The sequence below is a fragment of the Urocitellus parryii genome, chromosome X, assembly GCF_045843805.1.
Source record: "Urocitellus parryii isolate mUroPar1 chromosome X, mUroPar1.hap1, whole genome shotgun sequence".
NCBI lineage: Eukaryota > Metazoa > Chordata > Mammalia > Rodentia > Sciuridae > Urocitellus > Urocitellus parryii.
Window position 1 is genome coordinate 113,557,246 of NC_135547.1, and position 23,368 is coordinate 113,580,613.

Here is a 23,368-nt window from a genome sequence, read left to right on the forward strand (position 1 = left end):
ATGTAGTTCAATGAAAAACACCTGCCTACCATGCATGAAGCCATGAGCTCCATTCCCAGCACCATACACAAATATGTATTCTAGAAAAGCATCCATTTAATTGGAAGCATCATCATTTCAATCTTTTCTAGAAAAGACTTCATAAATTTTGAGTAGTTATTTGCACACTTATTAGAAATTTTTTCCTCTGCAAAAAACAAGTGTGCACACATATACTATCTCTGGAGGTTACATAGGAGTAAAATAAGAGTTTTCCAGGTCAGCCTGGGAGTCATATGGATAATATCACAGGCTAAACTGTTTTTACAGCCCTTATTTCTGTTAGGCTAACTGTACAATTTATTTTTAGAGTCGTACATAGCACTCTTACAAAAAGGATGACTGACTACTGTGTTGAGCACAGACTGCAGTGGGACAAGCACAGAAACAGGGAGGAGTCAGGGTAGTTCAGGTGAAAGTCACTGGTGGTTTTGACTATGGTGGTAAACAATGGAAGTGATGAGAACTGGTCAGATTTGAAAATATACTGATGGTAGAGCCAAGAGGATTTACATATGCAACACACCTTCATCAGGAACACTGCCTTTCAGGTAGATTTTTGACCAGGTACATCTTTTGCTGAGAATCACTGTACTGACTTCAAATTCTGTGACAATAAGGTCCATTGTTTTCCTATCTGTATATACTTATTAAGCTAAGCCCAGTGTTTTGCAAAGTCGTTAAAATTCATGTGGAGGTTTGAAATTAATTACAAGAGATTTCTGGTTTCAGTCTGACACAAGATTAATTATAATAAATTAGTCAATATTTTGGGTCTTATCTTATTCCAGAATTTCTGATATACAGTGTTTACAAAATTCAAGAGGACCCAACACAGTGGTGCATGCCTGTAATCCCAGCTACTTAGGAGGCTAAGGCAGGAACATAACAAGTTCAAGGCCAGCCTCAGCAACTCAGTGAGACCTTGTCTCAAAATAAAAAGGGGTGGAGATGTAGCTCAGAGGTGGAGCACTTACCCAACATGCATGAGGCCCTGGGTTCAATTCCCAGTACTGTAAAACCAATGCTACCCCCCAATCTCCTCCCCCCAAAAAACACATGAGGACATTAGATATAAAATTGCTAAATTTAAAACCTTGTTTTATTTAAATGTGTTCCTTTGATACAGCACAACCCTTCAAAGTCAATCAAGCATTGTAACATTAATAATATGTTTCTTCAAAACTCATTAACAAATCACAGCCTACTACCCCACAGCTTCAAAAATTCTTCAATGCAACTTCAATGTCCAAAAGAGCATAATATGACAGACTGTGGCATGAAATCTCATCTCAATGTAGATTTAAGAAAAGCAAACTAAAGCATATTATCAGACTACCAAAAATTTTTTTTTTGGGGTGGTGCTAGGGATTGAACCAAGGACCCTGCACATGCTAGGCAAACACTCTTACCACTGAACCACATCCCCAGCTCGAGGTACTTTTATTTAATATGCCTACTTCTCAACACTGGGGAGTTTTAAAAAAACAGAATCTCTTATGAAGCAAAATCATAAATAAATAAAAATTTAAAAGCACAGTACCAGGAAGAATACAGGGACGTGGAAAATGTGTTAAAAATTAAAAGGACTCACCTTTTGCTTTTTTACCTTTTAATCTCTTGCAAAGTCCAAAGATTACTAAGATTAGAATCTATTTCATAATCATACCAACTAAGTAGTTAAGAAACTAACAGGGCAGGGGGTACAGCTCAGTGGTAGAGCACTTGCCTCATGAGACCCTAGGTTAGATCCCCAGCAGTGCAACCTATCAACCAACAAACCCCCTCCAAATGTAAAGACTGGAAAGATCTTTGTTAGTTATCTAGAATAATTTGGTCTAACATTATTTCCAATGAGTGACTGTTAGGTTTTAGGCATAAACAAACATAGAAATAATATCAGGGCACCATGGTGAGAGGGCGAGAACTTCTGATTCTGGTTTCCTATGTTTTAGGCCAGGAAAATAATAAGAGGAAACGTTTGTCATGGGAATGAGCACGTGTGCTCAAAAAGGCAATTTTATCTGAACTTATTGATTTCATTTTCTCTCAAAATTTCAAAGATAAAACATAAAATATGGGGCCAAAGGGAGGCGGTGTCTTCCAGTTTTTACTGGTGTAACAGTCCTTCAGCCTGGTGCTACAGAAAAGAATCATAAAAAAGAAAAGGAAAAATTTTATTTCAAACAGATTCCATGGCATGCATGTTACAGCAAAGGCTGGATGTGTGGCAAACAGTTTCATTTTAAACCTGCATGGATGTATAAATTATACATTTCTTAGGAATGTTTAACTTCTGTTAAAATGTAGATTCAATCCAACATCATACCAATTTTCACATTTATTGTAGATACTATATTAGTGCTACAGGTTAAATTTTCATCATCAAAAAATGAGAATAACCTTACAGCTACCTACTAAGGTAATGAGCTGTGAAATTAATTCCATAGTATTGCTCTGAAAATATACCCCTAGGTTGTTAAGAGAAATTCCAGCTCCATCCAAATGTATTATTTAACTGGGATTCTTTAGTCATCATCTACGGTTGGCTTGATTGTCACTCCTCTTCTTATTTGACCCCAACCAATTAAACTGAAAAATGAAAATAGAAAAAATCAAGAATATTACATCCATTTCATTAGCATCACCACACAATTATATGATAGAACTGGTTGGACCTGCCTATCTTCTAAATTCAAATTTGTTCCCACAGCCTGCTCCTCCATAAAGAAAGGGCACACTAATTTCTTATATTCTTAGAATCAGGTACGATCTGGCTAGCATGATAGGAAAAGCAAACAAAAATTGCTACCATGAATATACTTGTCTTCACTCTATCAAAATATACCTAACCCTTCAGATCCAACTAAGAGCTCTTTATTCCACTGAAGGAATCAAGCCAATACCTAAATCACATCAGTCTGATTATTTTTTACAACCTCATTCTATGCTGTTCCCTTTGAAAAATGCTTTTCTATCACTCAGCACCTCAACAGATCATAATGCATTTAGTGTGACCCTACATGGTAAAGGAAATTTAAGAGAACAAGAGGAACTCAGTCTATAAGCAGATTTGTTTTGTCTTGTTTTTTTTTTTTTTTTTTTTTTTGGGGGGGGCGCAGTACTGGGAATTAAACCTAGAGGTGTTTTACCAACCACCGAGCCCTTTTTATTTTCATTTTGAGACAGGGTCTCATTCAGTTGATTAGGGCCTCACTAAGTTGCTAAGGTTAGCCTTAAATTTGTGATCCTCCTGCCTCAACCTTTGGAGACACTGGTAAACTGATTACTCTTGATAGCAAAGGGACTTCTACATCCTCTTTCAATGTCTGTCCTAGTCAATGACCAGGCTGGTTGTCACCTCAATTGCAGCTTCTTGAACAAAGTCCACCTAAACATGGATAAACCCACAATTCTTAAAAATAAAAGGATTAGCCTGGAGTGCTGACACATGCTTGTAATACCAGTGACTTATAAGCTGAAGCAGGAGGATCGAAGTTCAAAGCCAGCCTTGATGACTTTGAGACCCTGTCTCAAAAAAAGGACTGGGATGTAGTTCAGTGTTAAAGCATCTCTGGGTTCAATCCTCAGTACCAAAATAAATAAAGGATCATTCAGATGCTCTTTTTTCTTATTGGGATTTTAATATACTTGCCAATTTTATTTGGATAGAATCCTCTTGTAATATTAGTGGAAAGTCCCAAATATACTCTTTATTTAAAAATATGTTCAAGTTTATGAAATGAAACATTCAACAAGTGATAATAACATAGTTCCATGTTGAGTTTTTTGTGGTACTAGGGATTAAACCCAGGACTTTGGGCTTGCCAGGCAAGCACTCTATCACTTAGCTACAACTGCAGCCCTTTTTATTTTATGTAGGTTTTTTGTTTGATTAGTATAACCACACAAAAGAATAAAATCAAATAGACACAAAATATGACAAAGCAGAATTATTTTCTTAAAATACAACAAAAACTTTAACTCGTCAAACTTCTGAACAGTAAGTAATAAGAGACCATCAAGGGCCTACTATCAAGCCTTAATTAAAGGAGGTAGATGGGCTGAGGATATAGCTCAGTGGCACAGTGTGTGCCTAGTATGTGCAAGAACCTGGATTCAATCCCCAGTAACCCCCTGCCCTCCTGCACACACACAGAGGAGGTAGGCGGTGAGGACAGAAAAGAGTCAAGGGTGATTAGAATAATTATGGGGAGAGCTGAGGTTGTGGCTCAGTGGTAGAACGCTTGCCTAGCATGTATAAGGCACTGGGTTCCATTCTCAATACTCATATAATAAAAGGTCCATGGATAACTAAAAAAAATATGAGCAACAAAATTATGGGGACAGAGCTGAGCATGTTGGTCCACACCTGTAATCCCAGAGGCTTGGGAGATTAAGGACAGGAGGATCATGAGCTCAAAGCCAGCCTCAGCAACTCAATGAGGCCCTAGACAACTTAGTGAGACCCTGTCTCTAAATGAAATATAAAAAGGGCTGGGGATGTGTCTCAGCGGTTAAGTGGCCTGGTTTTAAAAAGAGAGAGAGATAAAGAAAGGCTGAAGAAGTTCTAGATCAGAGATCAAAGACACACAAAACCTAAATGTAACCCAAGATTCTAGACTGGAGGTCTATAAAGGTTATTATTGGAACAAGTGATAAAACTGGAATATGGGGTATAGATTTTAGTATTTTGTCAATGTTAAATTTCTTAAAGTGGTTATGAAAGAGAATATCTTTGTTTTTTGGAAATAGAAATGAAGTTTAATATAATAGATCAAGGAGAATGACACACACAACGTACTTCCCCAATATGTACATTTTTGTATCTTTGTTGTTGTTTGGTGGTGTTTGTTTGGGTATCAGGGATTGAAATCAGGGGCACTCAACCACTGAACCACATCCCCAGCCCTATTTTGTATTTTTATTTAGAGACAGGGTCTCACTGGGTTGCTTAGCACCTCGTTTTTGCTGAGGCTAGCTTTGAATGCATGATCCTCCAGCCGCAGCTTCTGGAGCTGCTAGGATTACAGATGTGCACTGCCATGCCCAGCTTTGTTTTGTTTTGTTTTTGATACCAGGGATCAAACCCAGTGCCTTTCACATGTTAGGCAAGTACTCTACCACCAAGCTACCCACAGCTCTAAAAAGTTATACATATACTGTGGCTGGGATTGTGGCTCAGTGATAGAGCACTTGCCTACCATGTGAGACACTGGGTTTGATTCTCAGCACCGCATATAAATAAATAAAAAAAAAAAGAAAATTAATTGACAACTATTATACAAACACACACATACATATACATACACATGTGTGTGTGTGTGTGTGTATATATATATATATATATATATATATGTAAATGTGTATGTGCTTGTGTCTGAGAAAGGAGTATATAGGAATTTTCTGTACAATTCTTGTGATTTCCCTGTTTAGTTTTTAAAAAGGCAAAGACAGGCCATGCACAGTGGTACATGCCTGAAATTCCAGTGGCTCAGGAGGCTGAGGCAAGAGGATCACAGATCACGCGTTTAAAGCCAGCTTCAGCAATTAGTGAGATCCTAAGAAACTCAAAGAGACCCTATCTCTAAATAAAAATATAGAAAAGGGCTGGGGATGTGGCTCAGTGGTAAAGTGCTCCTGGGTTCAATCCCTGGTACCAATAAATAAATAAATAGCCACAGACTAGGGGTAAAACTCAGTAGAAGGCAGGCTTAATATGCACAAGTCCCTGGGTCCATTCTCTGGCACCAAAAATAAATATAATAATAATAATAATAATAAAAAACAACAATGGAACTATTGACTCTAAATTCACTGGTGTTTGCCTAGGGAAACCACCTGTAGTATCTGGACTAAAATATGGGACTACAAATGGAGGCTACAAATAGTTTTCAAAGTCATCAAAACAAATAGTTGAGAGCTAAAGCTACACTAACTATTGTGTTCAAAGAATGTGCATCTGTGTTTATACCACCATGAACTTAAGGAAATTGATCCTTACATTGGCAAAGGCTAATAAACTTACCGCCAGTGTTTCTCAACTCTTCGACTAAGGGCAATCTTTTCTCCTACTTCTGTGCATACAGGATTAGTCAAAACAATTTTGCCCAAATCAGCCTTGACAGCACTAACTCTCCCTCCTGTTGACAGTGATCCTATGTTCACCATGAGCACTTCATTCTTAGACAGTTTTTGGACCTATGGAAACAAATTAGGGAAGAACAAATCCCAAAATCAAAAACATGCTTTCCAAGAATGAGTGGGGATTTACCAAATATTTTTGGAATTAAGATAATTATAACCCCACAATTATGTATGACTACAGTGTACCAGGAAAACATGTGGGGCAAGACAATTATAAAAGAAAAAAAATTCTACAGAAATTTCATTATAATGAAATGTGAACTATAATATACTCTAAAGATAACAAACTAGTTGATTTAGCACATGCTGATTTCACACAAAATCTACTTTAAAAAAATAAGCTAGTAGCTACAGCATAAAACCTCCTAAAATTCTGAAGAACTTCTATACAGAATGAAATTGTGTACCCTTTACTGGGAATGCCTAGAAATACAAGCGTTCTGGATGATGTTTTGGGAGTCTAAAATATTTGCCTACACATAATAAGCTTATCTTGGGGATGGGACACAAGTCTAAATACAAAATTCAATTGTTTTATATAAACCTTATACACATAGCTTAAAAGAAATTTTATACAATATTTTTAGTGCACCTGTATTCTGACTATGACTTATCACATAAGGTTAGGTGTGGAATTTTCCACTTGTGGCATCTTCCACTTATGGTATCATGTTGGTGCCTAAAAAAGTTTTGGACTTTGGACCTCAGATTTTTAAATTAAGGATAAACAACCTATAGTAGAGATGAGATACAAAATTTCCTAAGTGGGGCAAGGCAGGAAAATGGCTATGTAAGAGTTAATATCATGTGCATGTATGAGTATGTAACAAACCCAATTATTATGTACAACTATAATGCACCAATAAAAAATTATTTCAGAAGAAGAGTTAATAAGATGATTCTGGAGATCCAATTCAACTCATGTGTCTAAGCCAGCAACTGAACTCTCTGAGCCTCTTTAAAATTTGCTACCACCTACCACACATGGTTGTTTCCCCAGTACCTCCCCTTTCCTGCCCCTTCTCCCTCCCCCATCTCTTTCCTGTATTCTACTAATCTCCTTTTGATTTTCATGCGATCTCCCCTCAACCTTTCTTTTCCTTTTTCTACAGATTCTTACTGAAACACAAGGATATTAGGAATATAATGTCTATGTCATACATGACACAAATTCTTTTCCCTTTCTCTTTTTTTTAACCTTAGGCTGATTGCCACATAGTTGTTCAAGAAATCAAAATAATTTGTTTTCAAGAAATCAAAAATAATTTACCTTATTTCTATGTTAACTAAAAACTGGGTTTAACATCATGGCCACTTTTTTGGAGAAAGAAATTACAAAGAGCACTTGCCTTTGCTGCTTTCTTGTCTCCTTCAGTGCGTACACCTAGAAGTCGTCTAAGCAGGAAATAGGAAATTTCCAATTCTGTGAAAATCTCAGGTAAAGCTCCAACAGCACCAAGTACCTGCCCCACCATTCTGTCAGCACGGCACAAAGTGGGGTCGATTTTTGTTCCAACTCCTAATGTAAAATAATATGGACATAACCCTGAAACACTTATAAAGTAAATTATTTGCCCAAAACTTAGTCAAACAAGCGTAGTATATTTCTTTTTTTTTTTTTTTTGGGGGGGGGGTAACAGGGACTGAACTCAGGGGCACTCGACTACTGAGCCACATCCCCAGCCCTATTTTGTATTTTATTTAGAGACAGGGTCTGATTAAGTTGCTTTGCACCTCCCTGTTGCTGAGGTTGGCTTTGAACTTGCAATACTCCTGTCTCAGCCTCACAAGCCACTGGGATTACAGGCACGCGTCACCGCGCCCAGCTAAGCATGGTGTACTTCTACACATATTAATACACACTTGTATTTTCATGCCCATATAACAGCTACATAGGAATAACAAAATACCTGCTTCATCTGAGGACAAAGAATTGTAAACTCACAGGTCCTTTGGGCAACTGAGAACAGAAAAATTCTATTTGTTAAATTCTAAACAAAAGGCAAATAGAGATAATAACCTGATACAAATTGAGTTTGAATATCCTTAATGAAATTTGAAAAGATATAAATTGAGCCAGGCACAGCGACACGCCTGATATTCCAGTTAACTCAGGAGACTGAGGCAGAAAGATATTGAGTTTAAGGCCAGCCTCAGCTACTTAGTGAGACCCTGCCTCAAAATAAAAAATAAAAAGATATACATGGGGATATACCTCAGAGGTAGAATATACCCTTTGGTTCAATCCCCAGGATTAGGGAAAAAAAAAAAAAAAAAGAAAAAATTCAGTAATTTGCAGAATATTCGCATGCCAATTCCTGGAAGGTTGATCAAAAAGCTAGCTTAGTTAGGTGCTGTGGCCCAAGCCTGTAATCACAGAGGCTCAGGAGGCTGAGATAGGAGGATCGAAGGTTCAAAGACAGCTCCAGCAATTTAGTGAGGCCATAAGCTGAATGGCTGCTACATGAAGATTATCATTACAATATTCTACTTTCTATTGTTAAGTTTGAAGAGTTCCATAAATTACATTCTTTTTTTTTTTTAAACCAGGGACTGAAACACAGGGGCACTTTACCACTGAGGTACATTTTCAGTCTTTTATTTTGAGACAAGGTCTCACTAAATTGCTGAGACTGGTTGAACTTAAGATCCTCTTGCTTCAGCCTCCCTAATATCTGAGATTACAGGCATATGCCACCACACCATAAATTACATTATAAAAAAATGTTTCCAAGCTGGGTGCCGCGGCACATGCCTATAATCTCAGCATCTTGGGAGGCTGAAGCAGGAGAATTTCAAGTTCAAAGCCAGCCTCAGCAATTTGGCAAGGTCCTAAGCAACTCAGTGAGACCATGTCTGAAAAAAGTTTCCAGAATTTCCTTCTCCACAAAAGGTAAAACTTTATGCAATAATCTCAATAACAGGATATAATAGAAAAATGAACTATATAGTAAAAAACCAGAGCATCAATTTGTTTGGTGAAAATTAAACTGCTTTTTCACCCAACATTTTCTTCTTTAATCCAAAGATATGATAATAGCCCTAATATTTGCTGAATCTTCACTTTTTTCCCTGGCACTGGGGAGGGAACCCAGGGGCACTCTACCATTGAGCTACCAGACCTTTGCCAGCCTCATCAACCTAGCAAACTTAGTAAGAAGTGAGACCCTATCTCAAAAAACAAGGGGCTGTAGTTGTGGATCAGCGGTAGAGTGCTCACTTAGCACATTTGAGGCCCTGGGTTCTATCTTCAGCAATACATAAAAATAAATAAAGATACTGTATTTAACAACTAAAAAATATTTTTTAAAAAAGGACAGAATGTAGTTCAGTGGTAAAGCTCCCCTGAGATCAATCCCCATTATCCCCCCACTAAACAAACAAACAAACAAAAAACCCCTCCAAAACCCCCACAACTTTGAGTAATTTCCTACACAGGGAAAGTTACTTTTTTTTTTTTTTTAAAAAAGACATGGTCTCACTACATTGCCCACCCTGGCCTTGAACCCCTTGCTCAAGTGATCATTCAACTTCAGTCACCTAAGTACCTAGGACTACAGGTGCACGCAGTCACACCCACTTAGAGGTTACCTTCTTTTATTCCCACATCAATGTAAATATTATTATTATTTTTTGGTAGCTGGACAAAATACCTTTATTATTTTATTTATTTATTTTTATGTGGTGTTGAGAATAGAATCCAGAGCTTCACATGTGCCAGGTGAGCACTCTACTACTGAGCCACAACCCCAGCCCAGTGTAAACATTATTTGACTGACATTTTTGAGTAACTTTCCATTTGCAAAACACACACAAAAAGTAACCACTCTCCCACTCTGAAGTTGGGCATGGGCATGTTTATAATTCCAGCTATTCAGGAGACTAAGGCAGGAGGATCATAAGTTCAAGGCCAGTCTCAACAACAAAATATGAAGAGGGCTGGGCATGTAGTTCAGTGGGAGAGCACTTACCTAGCATATGCAAAGCGCTGAACTCAAACCCAAATAGGTGTGCACACAGACATAAAACCACCAAAAACAAAAAATAAAACCCAAACACTCTCTCACCATGCCCCTACAAAAAAAAGTATAAGCTAGGTACTGTTGTGGCATGTGCCTACAGTTCCAGCTACTCATGAGGCTAAGGCAGGAGGACTACTTGAATCCAGGAGTTCAAGGTTAACATGGGCAGTACAACAAGGTCCTGTGCTCAAAAAATTAAAAAATCAACAGGCCAGGGTATAGACAGTGAGTGATAAAATGCCCCTAGGTTCAATAAAAAAAAAAAAACACTACAATATAGCTTTATGAGTAATCTATTTCCCATGAAAAGTATCACGAATATCTACAAATTAAAAGAAAAGGGATGAGAGGTTGAAATCCTTACCAATAAGACCCCCTGGAGCAGCATATTGAAGATCATTATGTTCGGCAAAAAGTGATACAATTTTGGAAAAGATTGGTTTACACATGAGTTTTCCTTCACTGTCTTTGGAAACAATACCCGGTCTGACTTCTATCTCCTGGCCCACCTGTAAATATATAATCAGTAATGAAAATTACTATGAATTAACACAATTATCATTTATCTATCTAAAGTTCTAACAGTAAGACCATGAAACCAAAACGGCAAACCTTCCTCTATTTCAAAGATCACCATTTTAATAAAAGGAAAAATAAATGTGGAAGAGACCTTCAAAATCAGAACCACTCATGTTACTACCTACCAAACAAACCCATCACCACATAAAATGTGCTTCATACTTACAAGAAGCCTATAAATTTAGAGGTTAAGACACATTACAAAGACATAAAAGCAAACAAATTTATATCAAATAACGAACACCATAAACCATTTTATTCAACTTGGATTATTCATCCTTTTTCTTAAGACAGGGTGAAACAAAAACAATAACAACTCAAGCCTACCTTACCTTTAATACTCCTTTCAGAATACTTCCACCAGCAACACCTCCCTTAAGGTCATCAACTTCACAACCAGGCTTGTTGACATCAAATGACCTAATAACTAAAAGAAAACAAATTAAAGCTATTTCTATTAATTTAAACTTTATAAGAAATATTCTTTTCATGTTAACTTTTCAAAAATAGAATACCATTTAAGCTATTAAAAAAAAAATACAGGCTGTTGGCCTGTAGTCCCAACAGCTCCAGAGGATGAGGCAGGAGGATCCCAAGTTCAAAGCCCGCCTCAACAACTTAGCATGGTCCTGTCTCAAATAACAAAACAGGGGCTGAGGATGTGGTACAGTGGTTAGGCTCCCCTGGATTCAATCCCTGGTACTAAATAAATAAATAAGAATATTGGAGGCTGGTCATGGCGGCACATGCCTATAATTCCAGCAACTTGGGAGGCTGAGGCAGGAGGATATTAAATTCAAGGCCAGCCTCAGCAACTCAGCAAGACCCTGACTCAAAGTTTAAAAAAAAAAAAAAAAAAAAAAATCTAAGGATATCTCCAGTAATGTATTGGACTAAATGCATACTTTTAACTTGTGTCTACTTGCACTGAGAATATTTATTAGCTCTGAATTCCTCTATCTTCTATTCCAGGTGAAACTCAGCTGGCTAATTTTCAGGTGTGTTGCTCATGTTTTAATAACTGAATGAAAAAGGGTACTTCTGCTGAAGTACCTAAGTATTGGATGCTATTTTGTGGGGGCATCATCATCTATATTTTGTGTTATGTAAGAGGTAGATACACTAGTCTTCATTTCTAGGAAATTTCTAAGTGTAATTATAATATACCCTCATGCTATAATTTTTATGACTAGCAATGTGAATTTTGTATAATAGCCCATCATTATGATTTGTTCTCACAAAGGAAGACAGAAGCTAAGGCCAGTCTTTTAATTTCTCTTAGATCGAAATAAATTTTTTAAAAATTAAAGATCGGGGGGAAAAAAAGAAAAAAGAGGTATAAGTTGGCTCTTCATATCTGAGAGTTCCATGTCTGTGAATTTCAACCATCTACAGTTCAAAAAATGTTGTTTTATTTATTTACTGGGGTGGGGAGAGTATTGGGGATTGAACCTAGGGCCTTTACCACTGAGTTATATCCCAAGCCCTTTTTATTTTTTCCAAAGTAAACCTTGAACTTTTGATCCTCCTGCCTCAGCCTCCTGAGTTGCTGGGATTTCAGGTATATGCCACCATGCCTGGCAGATTAAAAAAAAAAAAAATCAAGAGTCTGTAATGAATACATACAGTTTTTTTTTGGGGGGAGGGTGTCTTATTCCCTGAACAATACTATTTATACCTCATTTATAATATATTAGATACTACAAGTAACCTAGAGATGCTTTTAAGTATCCAGGAGGGGTTAGGGTTACAGCTCAGTGGTACAATGATTGCCTAACATTTATGAAGCCCTAGGTTTGATCCCAGCACTACAAAAAATATAGAGGACAATGTGGGTGGATTATATGCAAATTCTATGCCATTTTATATAAGGAATTTCTGTATTATGTGACTTCTGCAAAACTACAAAACAACTCTAAGACTACATGACCTATACGGTCACTCAAGAGCACTTTTCCTGCCAAACAACACAGGAACCCAAAATGAAGACCTAAAGAGGCTCAAATGTCTATTTTGAAAAAGCTCCTATATTTTTTTGTAGGAACCACAAACTTAGATGATCAAATTACACCAAGATTAGTTTTTCATTAATGGTACAGTGACACCATTTGTATGGAAAATATAAAAACATTATAATTTCATGTTGGTCACATAACATACCATAAACTGAGTATCAAAAAGGTTAACAGCGTGGTTGGGTTGTGTCTCAGCAGTAGAGTGCTCATCTAGCATGTGCGAGGCCCTGGGTTCGATCCTCAGCACCACATAAAAATAAATAAATTATTGTGGAGGCTGGGGTTGTGGCTCAGCAGTAGAGCATGCGCCTAGCATAGGTAAGGCCCTGGGTTCAATCCTCAGCACTACATGAATGAATGAATGAAGAAAGAAAGAAAGAAAGAAAGAAAGAAAGAAAGAAAGAAAGAAAGAAAGAAAGAAAGGTAGGTATTGTATCCAACTACAACTGAAAAATAAATATTTAAAAATAAATAAAAAAAGGTTAACAGTTTCTATAGCACTCAGGATTCTGTTCCTCATACAGCAATACAATCTAACATTGCCAACACTATCTCAGAATTAATCAATTTCAAAAATTTTTTATGTCTTTATTATCCCTCTGTAGAAAGAGGAAATATTAATAAACACTTATAAAGGTGAATCACTAATGGAAAAGGCCAAAATAAGAGATAAAGATTGGTTGGACATAGTGGAACATGCCTGTTGTCTCAGCTACTTGGCAGGCTGAGGAAGGAGGATCACAAATTTGCAGCCAGCCTTGGAAACTTAGTGAGACTGTCTCAAAATAAAGGGCTGAGGATGTTGCTCAATAGTAGAGAGTTTACCTAGCATGCTCCAGGCCCTGAGTAGAATCCTCAGTGAGAGAGAAAGACAAACACACATATACACACAGTTAAAGATGACTCCTATCACGTACCAATAAGTCGGGGTTCTGAAGTAAAGTCTCTTGGGGGTACTGGTATTTTCTTTACTATGTACTCACAAACGACTTCAATATTGTATTTCAGCTGAGCAGAAATTGGAATAATGGGAGCTCCTTCTGCTACTGTACCTATATGGCAAAATTAAGAAAGATCAAAATTCTTCAGTTTTAATAAACTTGTTCTATGCATCTATTACATAAAACAAGATTACTAAAATAGAAGCCTAACAACCCCACACAAATGCCAGCAATAAGTAGAAAGCAATAATTCTGTTTGGAAAGATGATAATATTTCACCATTGTTTTAACTACTGAAAAGGAATACTATTTCCTTTACTAACACTCCTGGGAAAGAGTACTTGTTGAAAAGATTTCTAATAACATGTAATTAACTTCCTAATAAATGTTAAGATAAAATTACAGACTCTTTGCTAATCAAAGACTGCTGGCATATATAATATTTGCTCCTTATTAATTATACGTCTAAAAGACTGGTCAAAGAAATAGACCAAACATAATCAGATTTTAATCAAAATGACTTCTTTTTCATGGTGACAGAACTGGGTTGATAGGAAGCTAATCTTTCAAATAAGAAAAACAAGATTCTAAGAGAGAATCAAATGTGAACAATGAGATGCATCATGTCTTCCCTGAAATAAAAAACATGATGCTGCTAGAGAAAGGGACACTTTATTCATTCTACTATCATTAAGCCCCCGCCCATGCCAAGGATTAAATCCATGGCCTTATGCACGCTCTACCACTGAGGACTTTTTCTAAAATCTGATGAAAGATTCTAGAATATAACTTCATTTCTAACTTTCAGCCAACAAAAATATATTTTAGCATATCAAATTCAAAAACACATACATTGCTAGTTACATCAAGTTGCTAACAAATACTAGTACAGAAATTAAGGCTTCAGACCCTGAAATTTACCTTGTTTTAGGTAAGTGTCCTTTATTCAAAATTAATATCTAGTGGCTGGATTAAATGTCTCAAAATGATTCTTGGTTTTGTTAGATATTATGGCTTCTTACCTTGTACAAATGCAAGGATTTGTTCATACTGTTCTTTAGCCTGACTTTCTTTTACCAAATCAATTTTATTCTGTAGAATCAAAATATGCTTCAGTTTCATGATTTCTATAGCAGCTAGGTGTTCAGAAGTCTGAGGCTGGGGACAAGATTCATTACCAGCTAGTTGATGAAGAATAAAAAAGATGTATAAGTATAGTTAGAAACATCCAGACCAGGCAAATTCAGAGGTAGAATGCATATTATTGGTTGCTAGGGGCTGGGGAGAAAGGGGATTGGGAAGTGACTGCTTAATGAGCATGGAGTTTCCATTTGTGGAGAAAATGTTCTGGAACTAGATAATAGTACTGTTACAATCACTACATTATACAACACTGTAAAAGTACTTAATGCCATTTAATTTTATACTTTAAATGGCTAAAATGATAAATTTTGTTATGTGATTACTTCATCACCACCTATGGGGGAAAAAAAGCAGCACTGGCATCCAATAAAGGAAACGTTAGAATATTCTAGCCTTACTCAAGGCAAAAGTCCTGAATATTGTTGCCAAGTATCAATATACTTCTAACATAAATTTTAAGCTAAAATAATAAACCACCTTATGTGACCTAGATGGGGAAAACACACTATTGACCTTTATTCTTTTGGATACTATGATAAGAATTCACAGAAACTATTAGCCCCAGGTCTATCTTGATTAGTCTTTTGTAATAGCTTGCAAGGTAGGAATGTCATCCTGGATGATGTTAGTTCTCATTCATATTACCCTCAGGCAACGGCTATGGCCCTTAGAGGCCTTAGTTCCTCTTTAAATATTCCACCTTGGATTTGTTCCACACTGACTAGTTCAAACAAATTCTGATGTATTTACCTATCAAAAGAAGAGCTGCATCCATCACTGCTGCACCATTCAGCATAGTAGCCATCAAAATATCATGGCCAGGACAGTCAACAAAGGAAACATGTCTAACAATTGAGAAATGACAGTTTTCAGATCAATGAATACTTACAAATACAAATTGTAGATTTCTTTAAAGTTAAATCACTTAGAAAATATTTTTTGCTGTTGTTTTTGATGGTACTGGCAATTAAACCTGGAGTGCTCTACCACTGAACTACACACCCAGCTCTTTTTTGTTTTGTTTTAAGATAGGGTATCACTAAGTTGCTGAGGCTGGCTGCAAACCTGTAATCCTCCTACCTCAGCCTCTTAAACTTTGTGTCACCACACCTGACCTAGGAGAGAATTCTTTTTTTTTTCCTTACATATATGACAATAGTAAACAGAATTCTTATTGCTATAAAAAATGGTTAGAAAACTTGGTGTTTCTAGACTTTGGAAATAAGATTACTTGCTGAGAATAAAATCACTGCAGATCATTACAAAGCAAATAAAATTAGCTACATGTAGAAATAACTGAAGTGACAAAACAATCCCAAACCCAAAGTGAATATGATATAGAATACTGGTATAAAGTATACACTGGGAATGTCACTCACTGATTTGAAAGCCAAAACCTAATGATATATAAAAATGGTGTTAATAGAATAAAGACTATTATCTGAATAATTTGTGCTGGGCATGGTGGAACATGCCTGTAATCCCAGCTATTCAGAAGCTTGGGGGAGAAAGATCTTTTTGAGGACAGCTTCAGCAGTTTAGCCTCAAAATAAAAGGGTTAGGAATATAGCTCAGTGGTAAAGTGCCCCTAGGTTTAAAAACAAAAACAAAACAAAACACCACATTAAAGCATTTACACTGATTTCCATGATTTTTAGCCTACCCTCCACTTCTAAATCTTGGGCCCAGAGTGGCTTCATCCACCTCTCCCTAATCTTAGCCCTGCCCTGATCTAAAATCTCCTTGTCTGCATCCCCCATAGTCATTATCAAACAGACATCAGTGTCCTCTGATAAAGAATTGGAATATGCAATAACATTCAGAAAATAGATGAGGAATAAGTACATGTGTGGTAGAAAAGTACTAAGAATGGCTTTGTTCCTCTATCTTAAAAAGAAAATGTTTAAAAGAAATTTAGAAAGCCCAGAATTGTTTCTTTTTCTTCCATTCTGCTTATGTAATATTTTTAGTTTACAGAACCTTTAATTATTATTATTTTTATTTATTTTTTTGGCAGTACCAGCAATTGAATCCAGGGCTTCATGCATACTAGGCAAGCACTCTACCACTGGGCTACATCCCTAGTCTCTTTTAAAATATTGGTTCTTTTTAATTATGTATAACATTAGGATTCACTTGACATAATTATAAAAGCATGGAATACAATTTGTTCCAATTCAGTCTCTAGTACTTCTCCTTTTCTTCCCCTCCCTCCCCATTACCTTCCCTCTACTGATCTTTCTGCTATTTACTTAGTTGTTTTCATTTTCTGGTTTTAAATTAGTGCCTTGTGAATACCCAGCCCTTTTTAAAAATTTTTATATTTTAAGGTTGGGGATGTAGCTCAGTGGTACAGTGCTTGCCTAGCACAAATGAGGCCCTAGGTTCCATCCCTAGTACCACTTAAAAAAAATTATTTGGGACAAGATCTTAGTAAGTTTTCCAGGCTGGAATCAAACTTGTGATCCTCCTGCCTCTGCCTCCCAAGTAGTTGGGATTATAGGCATGTGCCACTGTGTGCCTGGCCAGAAATGATAAGGTTAGGGTTAGAGTTCAATCCCCGGTACCTCCTCCCCAGAAAAAAAGAAAAAGAAAACCATTCAGCAGTTAGGTTCATTATTTAATAACTCAAATGTTTTCTTAAAAAAAAAAAAAAAAGAAAGCACAACAGCAGAATAAAAGGTGTAAACTTTTTAACACAAAAGTGGTCACCTGACTAATTTGAAGTTCCCTTTGGTCCCTGGAATATCTGTAGGAAATTCATCCGGTGTGCCACTTCCACATGACCTATAACATTCTGGCCGAGGACAACTTGGGTCATCCAGTTTATAAATCTACAAGTTTCAAGAGTGGAAAAAGAAAATGATTTCAAGTTGTTATCTGAACAATAATTAAAAACAAATAGTGTCTAATTTCATAATATATAGCTCACCTTAGCATTAGCATATCCAAGCTTGATTGTAATGTTTCTTTCTAGTTCATTTTTGAACCTGACAGTGTGAACTCCAGAAATGGCTTTTACAACTGTGGACTTCCCATGAGCTACATGACCAATTGTACCTAGAGACAAAGAACAAAAATTATCTCAAATGAATTCAATTATACCAAGTATTTCTTTCAAATAGTGTTAAGAGGAGAAAACTCAAACCCACAATTCACTATTAATGTCAATGCAAAACCAACAACTTCAATTTTTCTTACTACATATCATTTCCTACTAAACACTTGTTCTGATATAGAACTGAAAACTTTCCATGTAACTAATAATCTTAGGGCTGGGGATGTAGCTCAGTGGTAGAATGCTTGCCTAGCACGTGTGAAGCCATGAGTTTAATCCCAGTACTGCAAAAAATAAAAAATAATAATCAATAAAAAATACTTAATATTTTATGAAGAAACAGTCCAGCATACTGATGAAGTAAATAAGTATAACAAGTCCAGACATCACAAAAAGGAATTCATGAAAATAAGGAAACAACCTAAGTTTAATTACAGCAGTGCTGTTAAGGACAGTACATTCTTTATAACTTTTCATAGCCTCATGGTAGAGTCTTAGGTTTTACTGTGCTGTTTGTACAGACTCTCAAAATATCCAAAATTTACACTGTCAGTGTAACTTCTCCTCTACAGTTCTAGGTGCCAATTAAGGGGGAAAAATAGTCTACTTAATAATAGCTTATGTATCAACTAAATATTTCATAAATTCTGTCCTTTCAATAACCCTGTGTGGCAAGAAGAGCTATATTTTCATCTCTTTAATTTCTGCCACATATGATTACATATTGCCTCATGCTATTAAACTTTCATATGTCTATATTTTTTCTTCTCAAGTAGTCTGTACACTCAACATGGGCATTTCTTTTCTCTTTGTATTTTATTTTTTCCTAGGACCAGGGAGTGAACCCAGGTTTACCCTATCACTGAGCTAAATTCCAAATTATTTTTAAATTTTGAGACAGAGTCTCACTGAATTGTCCAGGCTGGCCTCAAACTTGCCAAACTCTTGCCTCAGCCTCACAAGAAGAGCCCCTGGGATTACTGGCCTGTGCCACCAACCCCATCTTTACATGAGCAGCATTCTTTACCTGCACCATCCACACCAAAATCTAGCAAATGCTCAAATGGGGCTTCCCTCCCTCCCCCTTTTGGAGACAAGGTCTCACTAAGTTGCCCAGGCTGGCCTCAAACTCCTGAGTTCAAGCAATCCTCCTGCTTCAGCTTCTCAAGTAGCTGGAATTACAGGCGTGTACCACTACACCCAGCTCAATCTCTATTTTTTTTTATTTAAAAAAAATTGTTTAGTGGTTGTTGGACAAGATACCTTTATTTATTTATTTTTATGTGGTGCTGAGGATCGTACCCAGGGTCTCCCACGTGCTAGGTGAGCGCTCTACCCCAGCCCTCAATATCTATTCTTAAATATTTAAATCCTCATACTATTCACATAATTACATTAAAAGGAGATATCAAAATTACTTGAAGTCATTTTTATCTTACCTATATTAATTGTGGCTTGTCTGCTGATAACTTCATGTGATAGTGGCGTCAACTTGGTAACATCCTGCAATGAAATACATTTATTTTAAAACTTAGTACCTAAGACAAATCAGAATCATTCCTTTGACTTTACATTCGCTATGTACAGTACAGTTCACTACCATCTTTGGAACTCTCTTCTTTAAAGCGCCTTTCTTGTATAAGTGATATTGTATTCTAATAGTTGGGAAGCCCTAAGAGCCCTTCATTATTTCACAACACAAGCCTCCTAACCTCACTACAGGGGGTCTGAAGGCCGGAGGCCCCCAATCTTAGGGCCTTCGCTTGTCCTCAGCGTAGTGAGGGCAATATAGACACCCAGACCCATCATAGGTGAGAACCCTAGTGACATCCAATACCAAGACTTAGCCAAATTTTTAAGGAACTCGAGGTCCCACGATCGCACAGCCCCACTCCTAGCTCACATGGACCCACAGAGGACAGGCGGGAGCGCGGGTTAGGGAGCCCGGCTTCGGGATTGCCTCCTAAACTCTCGCTCCCGACACTCCGGCACTGCCTTGTTTCAACGCCTGCCGGGAGGATCAGTTATCCCCACACCCGAGTCATTCTCCATCTTCCTTAAGCGAAACCTCACCAAGGTGGCGAGATCCTGCCGAGAAAGGTGCGGCTGCCCCAGAGTCACTCCAGCCTCTCCCCCCGCCATCTTGCCCGGAGAGGAAGGAAGTTGCTCTGGCGGCCGCCTGACAGTACGCAGGTCCCCTTGGGCGGGGCGGGGCGGGGCAGGAAAGCGAAGGCGGGAAGACCGACTAGGGCCCCGACTTAGAAAAAAAGGATAACAGGTACAGGAGTGGCCTCACTGTCTAGACGTCTCTTGACTGTAATTGCACTTGGCCTACAGAAGGTTTATTTTTAAAACACGATGCAAAGATTTGGGACCTATTCCTTGCAGCAATGTTAGATATTCGTACAGGCAACACTTAGGACAGCTCCAAAAGAGGACCCCTGCGAGGCGGCAATGCAATGTGACATGCGCGCTGGCGTGGGAGAAGCCATTTCCGTTTCCCGTGGGTTGTACCGAAAGAGTTCCCAGAGCCTGGGAATCTTACGTGGGGCGTGTGAGCAGAAAGAAATAGCCCTTTAAATACGTATACATATATATACATATACATACATATATATCATGTTATATGTATATATGCTTGTTTATTTTAATCATTTCTATATTTTAATGAGGTGAAAACGGCTCCGGGTCCTCCCCCGCCCATGACGGGGCTCTTGGCAGGGAGGACGCCGCGTGCTGAGCTGGCCATGCTCACGTCGCCGCGCGGTCCGTGGCCTGCGTCTGCAAAGGCGCCCTCATGCGAAGATTTTGTGAAGGGCTCAGCAGCGAATAGCTTGTTCCCAGGCAGCAGTTTCAAGGGCCACGGAGGCGGTCCTTGGTGACGCCAGACTCTGTTCACAGTGAATTTAGCATCACATAGAAGCTAGGTGTCTTGAGATTGCCCAGATGGTGTGTGTCTTTTTAAAAACAGAGCCAAGAAAACCCACATCTCTAATGGAAAAATTATAGATAAATCGATATTTTTAAATTAAAAGATTTTTGAGACTTCCTTAAGCCCTTTTCCTTAGTGTGTGAAAAAGAAGTGATTTTTGGATCTCTCCTTATGTTTCTATATGAATTGTCTTATAAACAGTTGGTCGTTTCTAACTAGGAAAAAAAATGTGAGAAGAAGTGAATAAGAATTTAGGCTATCTACACTGAATATCCAAGTAAATATAAGATTAATATGTATTTTATATCTTTTTTGTTTGTTTGTTTTTTTTGTACTGGGGATTGAATCCAAAGGCATTTTATCACTGAGTCACATCCCCAGCCCTTTATATATATATATATATATATTTTTTTTTTTTTTTTTTTGAGACAGGGTCTCCCTAAATTATCTAGGGCCTCGCAAAGTTGCTGAGGCTGGCTTTGAACTTGTGATCCTCCTGCCTCAGCCTCCCAAGCCACTGGGATTACAGGCATGCACCACCCAGCCTGGATGGTGTTTTATATCACATAAATTTTAGGTACTGCAATTTACCTAATGTAGGAAGCTATGTGTCAGTAAATGCATTCACTGGATAAGTGATGATGAAAACTACAATATAATGTACTTGGGTGGAGGTGTTTATTTGGTTTTAATCTTACATTCTAAATAGTTATACCAGACAATTAAGAAAACCCATTGAGGGCTGGGGATGTGGCTCAAGCGGTAGCACGCTCGTCTGGCATGCGTGCAGCCCGGGTTCCATCCTCAGCACCACATACAAACAAAGATGTTGTGTCTGCCAAATACTAAAAAATAAATATTAAAATTCTCTCTCTCTCTCTCCCTCTCTCTCACTGTCTCTCACTCTCTCTTTAAAAAAAAAAGAAAAAGAAAGAAAACCCATTGAGGTGATGAAAATGCTCTGGAATCGGATTGTGGTGATAGTTGCACATTCTTTGTGAATATATTAAAAATTAGTGACTTGTACAGTTTAACATGGTGAATCTTAAGATATGTGAGTTATATCTCAAAAAATGCATTGATGCCATATGTGCTGGCCTATAACTATAATCCCATTGACTCCTGAGGCTGAGGCAGACCAGCCTGGGCTACTGTCTCAAAAAATATAAAGGGCTGGGGATGTAGCTTAGTGGTAAAGCTCCCATGGGTTCAATCCCCAGTTATGGGGTGGGGGGAGCATTGACAGTAAATAGAGCACATAATATGCTCTATCATCAAAAACTTATTGGGCCAGGTGCCCAGTAAGTGGCCCATGCTAGTAGTCCCAACTACATGGTAGACTGAAACAGTGGATCATTTGAGCCCAGAAGTTTCAGGCCATGTCTCAAAAAAAGTTAACAAATTATTGGCCCCAGTGAAGCATGTTAATTTTATATGAACCTCATGACAGTCCAATGAGGTTTCTAGTATTATTCCCATTTTGCAGGTGAGGAAATTGAGTCCTAGAAAGATTGAATAACACACTGGTAAATAGCAGAGCTGGGATTGTTGAGTACAATTTCATATTACATTTTGTTGATCTATTCACCAGTTAATAGATATTTCTACTTTTTGGTTATTGTGAATAATGTTGCTAATGAATATTTGTGTACAAGTTTTTATGATAATATGTTTTAATTTCCCTTGGTAAATATCTAGTTGAATAATTACTGAGTCATGTAGTAAATCTGTATTTGACATTTTGAGACACATTTAAACCATTCTTCAAAATGGCTGTATCATTTAACATTCCCACCAGCAACATATGAGGGCTCCAGTGTCATCATATCCTCAACACTACTTATAATTGTCACCAGGTATGGTGATACACGCCTGTAATTCCAGCAGTTTGGGAGGCTGAGGCAGGAGGATCACAAGTTCAAAGCCAGCCTCAGGGGTTGGGGAAATGGCTCAGTTGACAGAGCACTTACCTTGCATGTAAAAGGCCCTGGGTTCAATCCCAAGCACCACAAAAAAGAAAAAAAGAAAAGAAAACAGACTCATCATACTTATCAAGGCACTAAACAACTTGTCTCTAAATAAAATATGAAAAGGGCTGCAGATATGGCTCAGTAGTTAAGTTTCCCTAGATTCAATACCTGGTACAAAAAAAAAAAAAAAAAAAAACCTTGTAATTGTCTTTTTTTTTTTATGATAGCCATTCTAGTAGGTGTGGTTTTCAATTGCATTTCCCTAATGACTAATGAATGTTGAACATATTTTTTGTTTCTGTTTTTTGCACTGCTAAGAATGAACCCAGGGCTGAGCACATGCTAGGCAAATACTTTCCCACTGAACTGCACCCCCAGCCTGAGCATCTTTTCATAGATTTATTAACCATTCACCATTTATATCTCTTCTTTGGTAAAATGTCTATTCAAGTCTTCTGCCCATTAAAAAATTGAGTTGTTTATCTTTTTTTGTGTATGTGCTTAAGATTGTACCCAGTGCCT

At 37.6% G+C, this 23,368-nt stretch overlaps 1 protein-coding gene across 1 annotated transcript; it reads right to left on the bottom strand.

Moving 5' to 3' along the window:
- Positions 1-1,114: 1,114 nt before the first annotated feature.
- Eif2s3 (eukaryotic translation initiation factor 2 subunit gamma) lies at positions 1,115-20,120 on the bottom strand. Its single transcript, XM_026401374.2, has 12 exons — positions 20,018-20,120; positions 19,384-19,447; positions 17,819-17,946; positions 17,599-17,720; positions 15,637-15,731; positions 14,766-14,924; positions 13,720-13,854; positions 11,120-11,214; positions 10,573-10,717; positions 7,536-7,705; positions 6,068-6,240; positions 1,115-2,631 (listed from the first exon to the last, which is right to left on the bottom strand). Exons 1-12 carry the CDS (start codon positions 20,084-20,086, stop codon positions 2,568-2,570), a joined length of 1,419 nt encoding a protein of 472 aa, XP_026257159.1. The 5' UTR covers positions 20,087-20,120; the 3' UTR covers positions 1,115-2,567.
- Between the last annotated feature and the right edge of the window lie 3,248 nt (positions 20,121-23,368).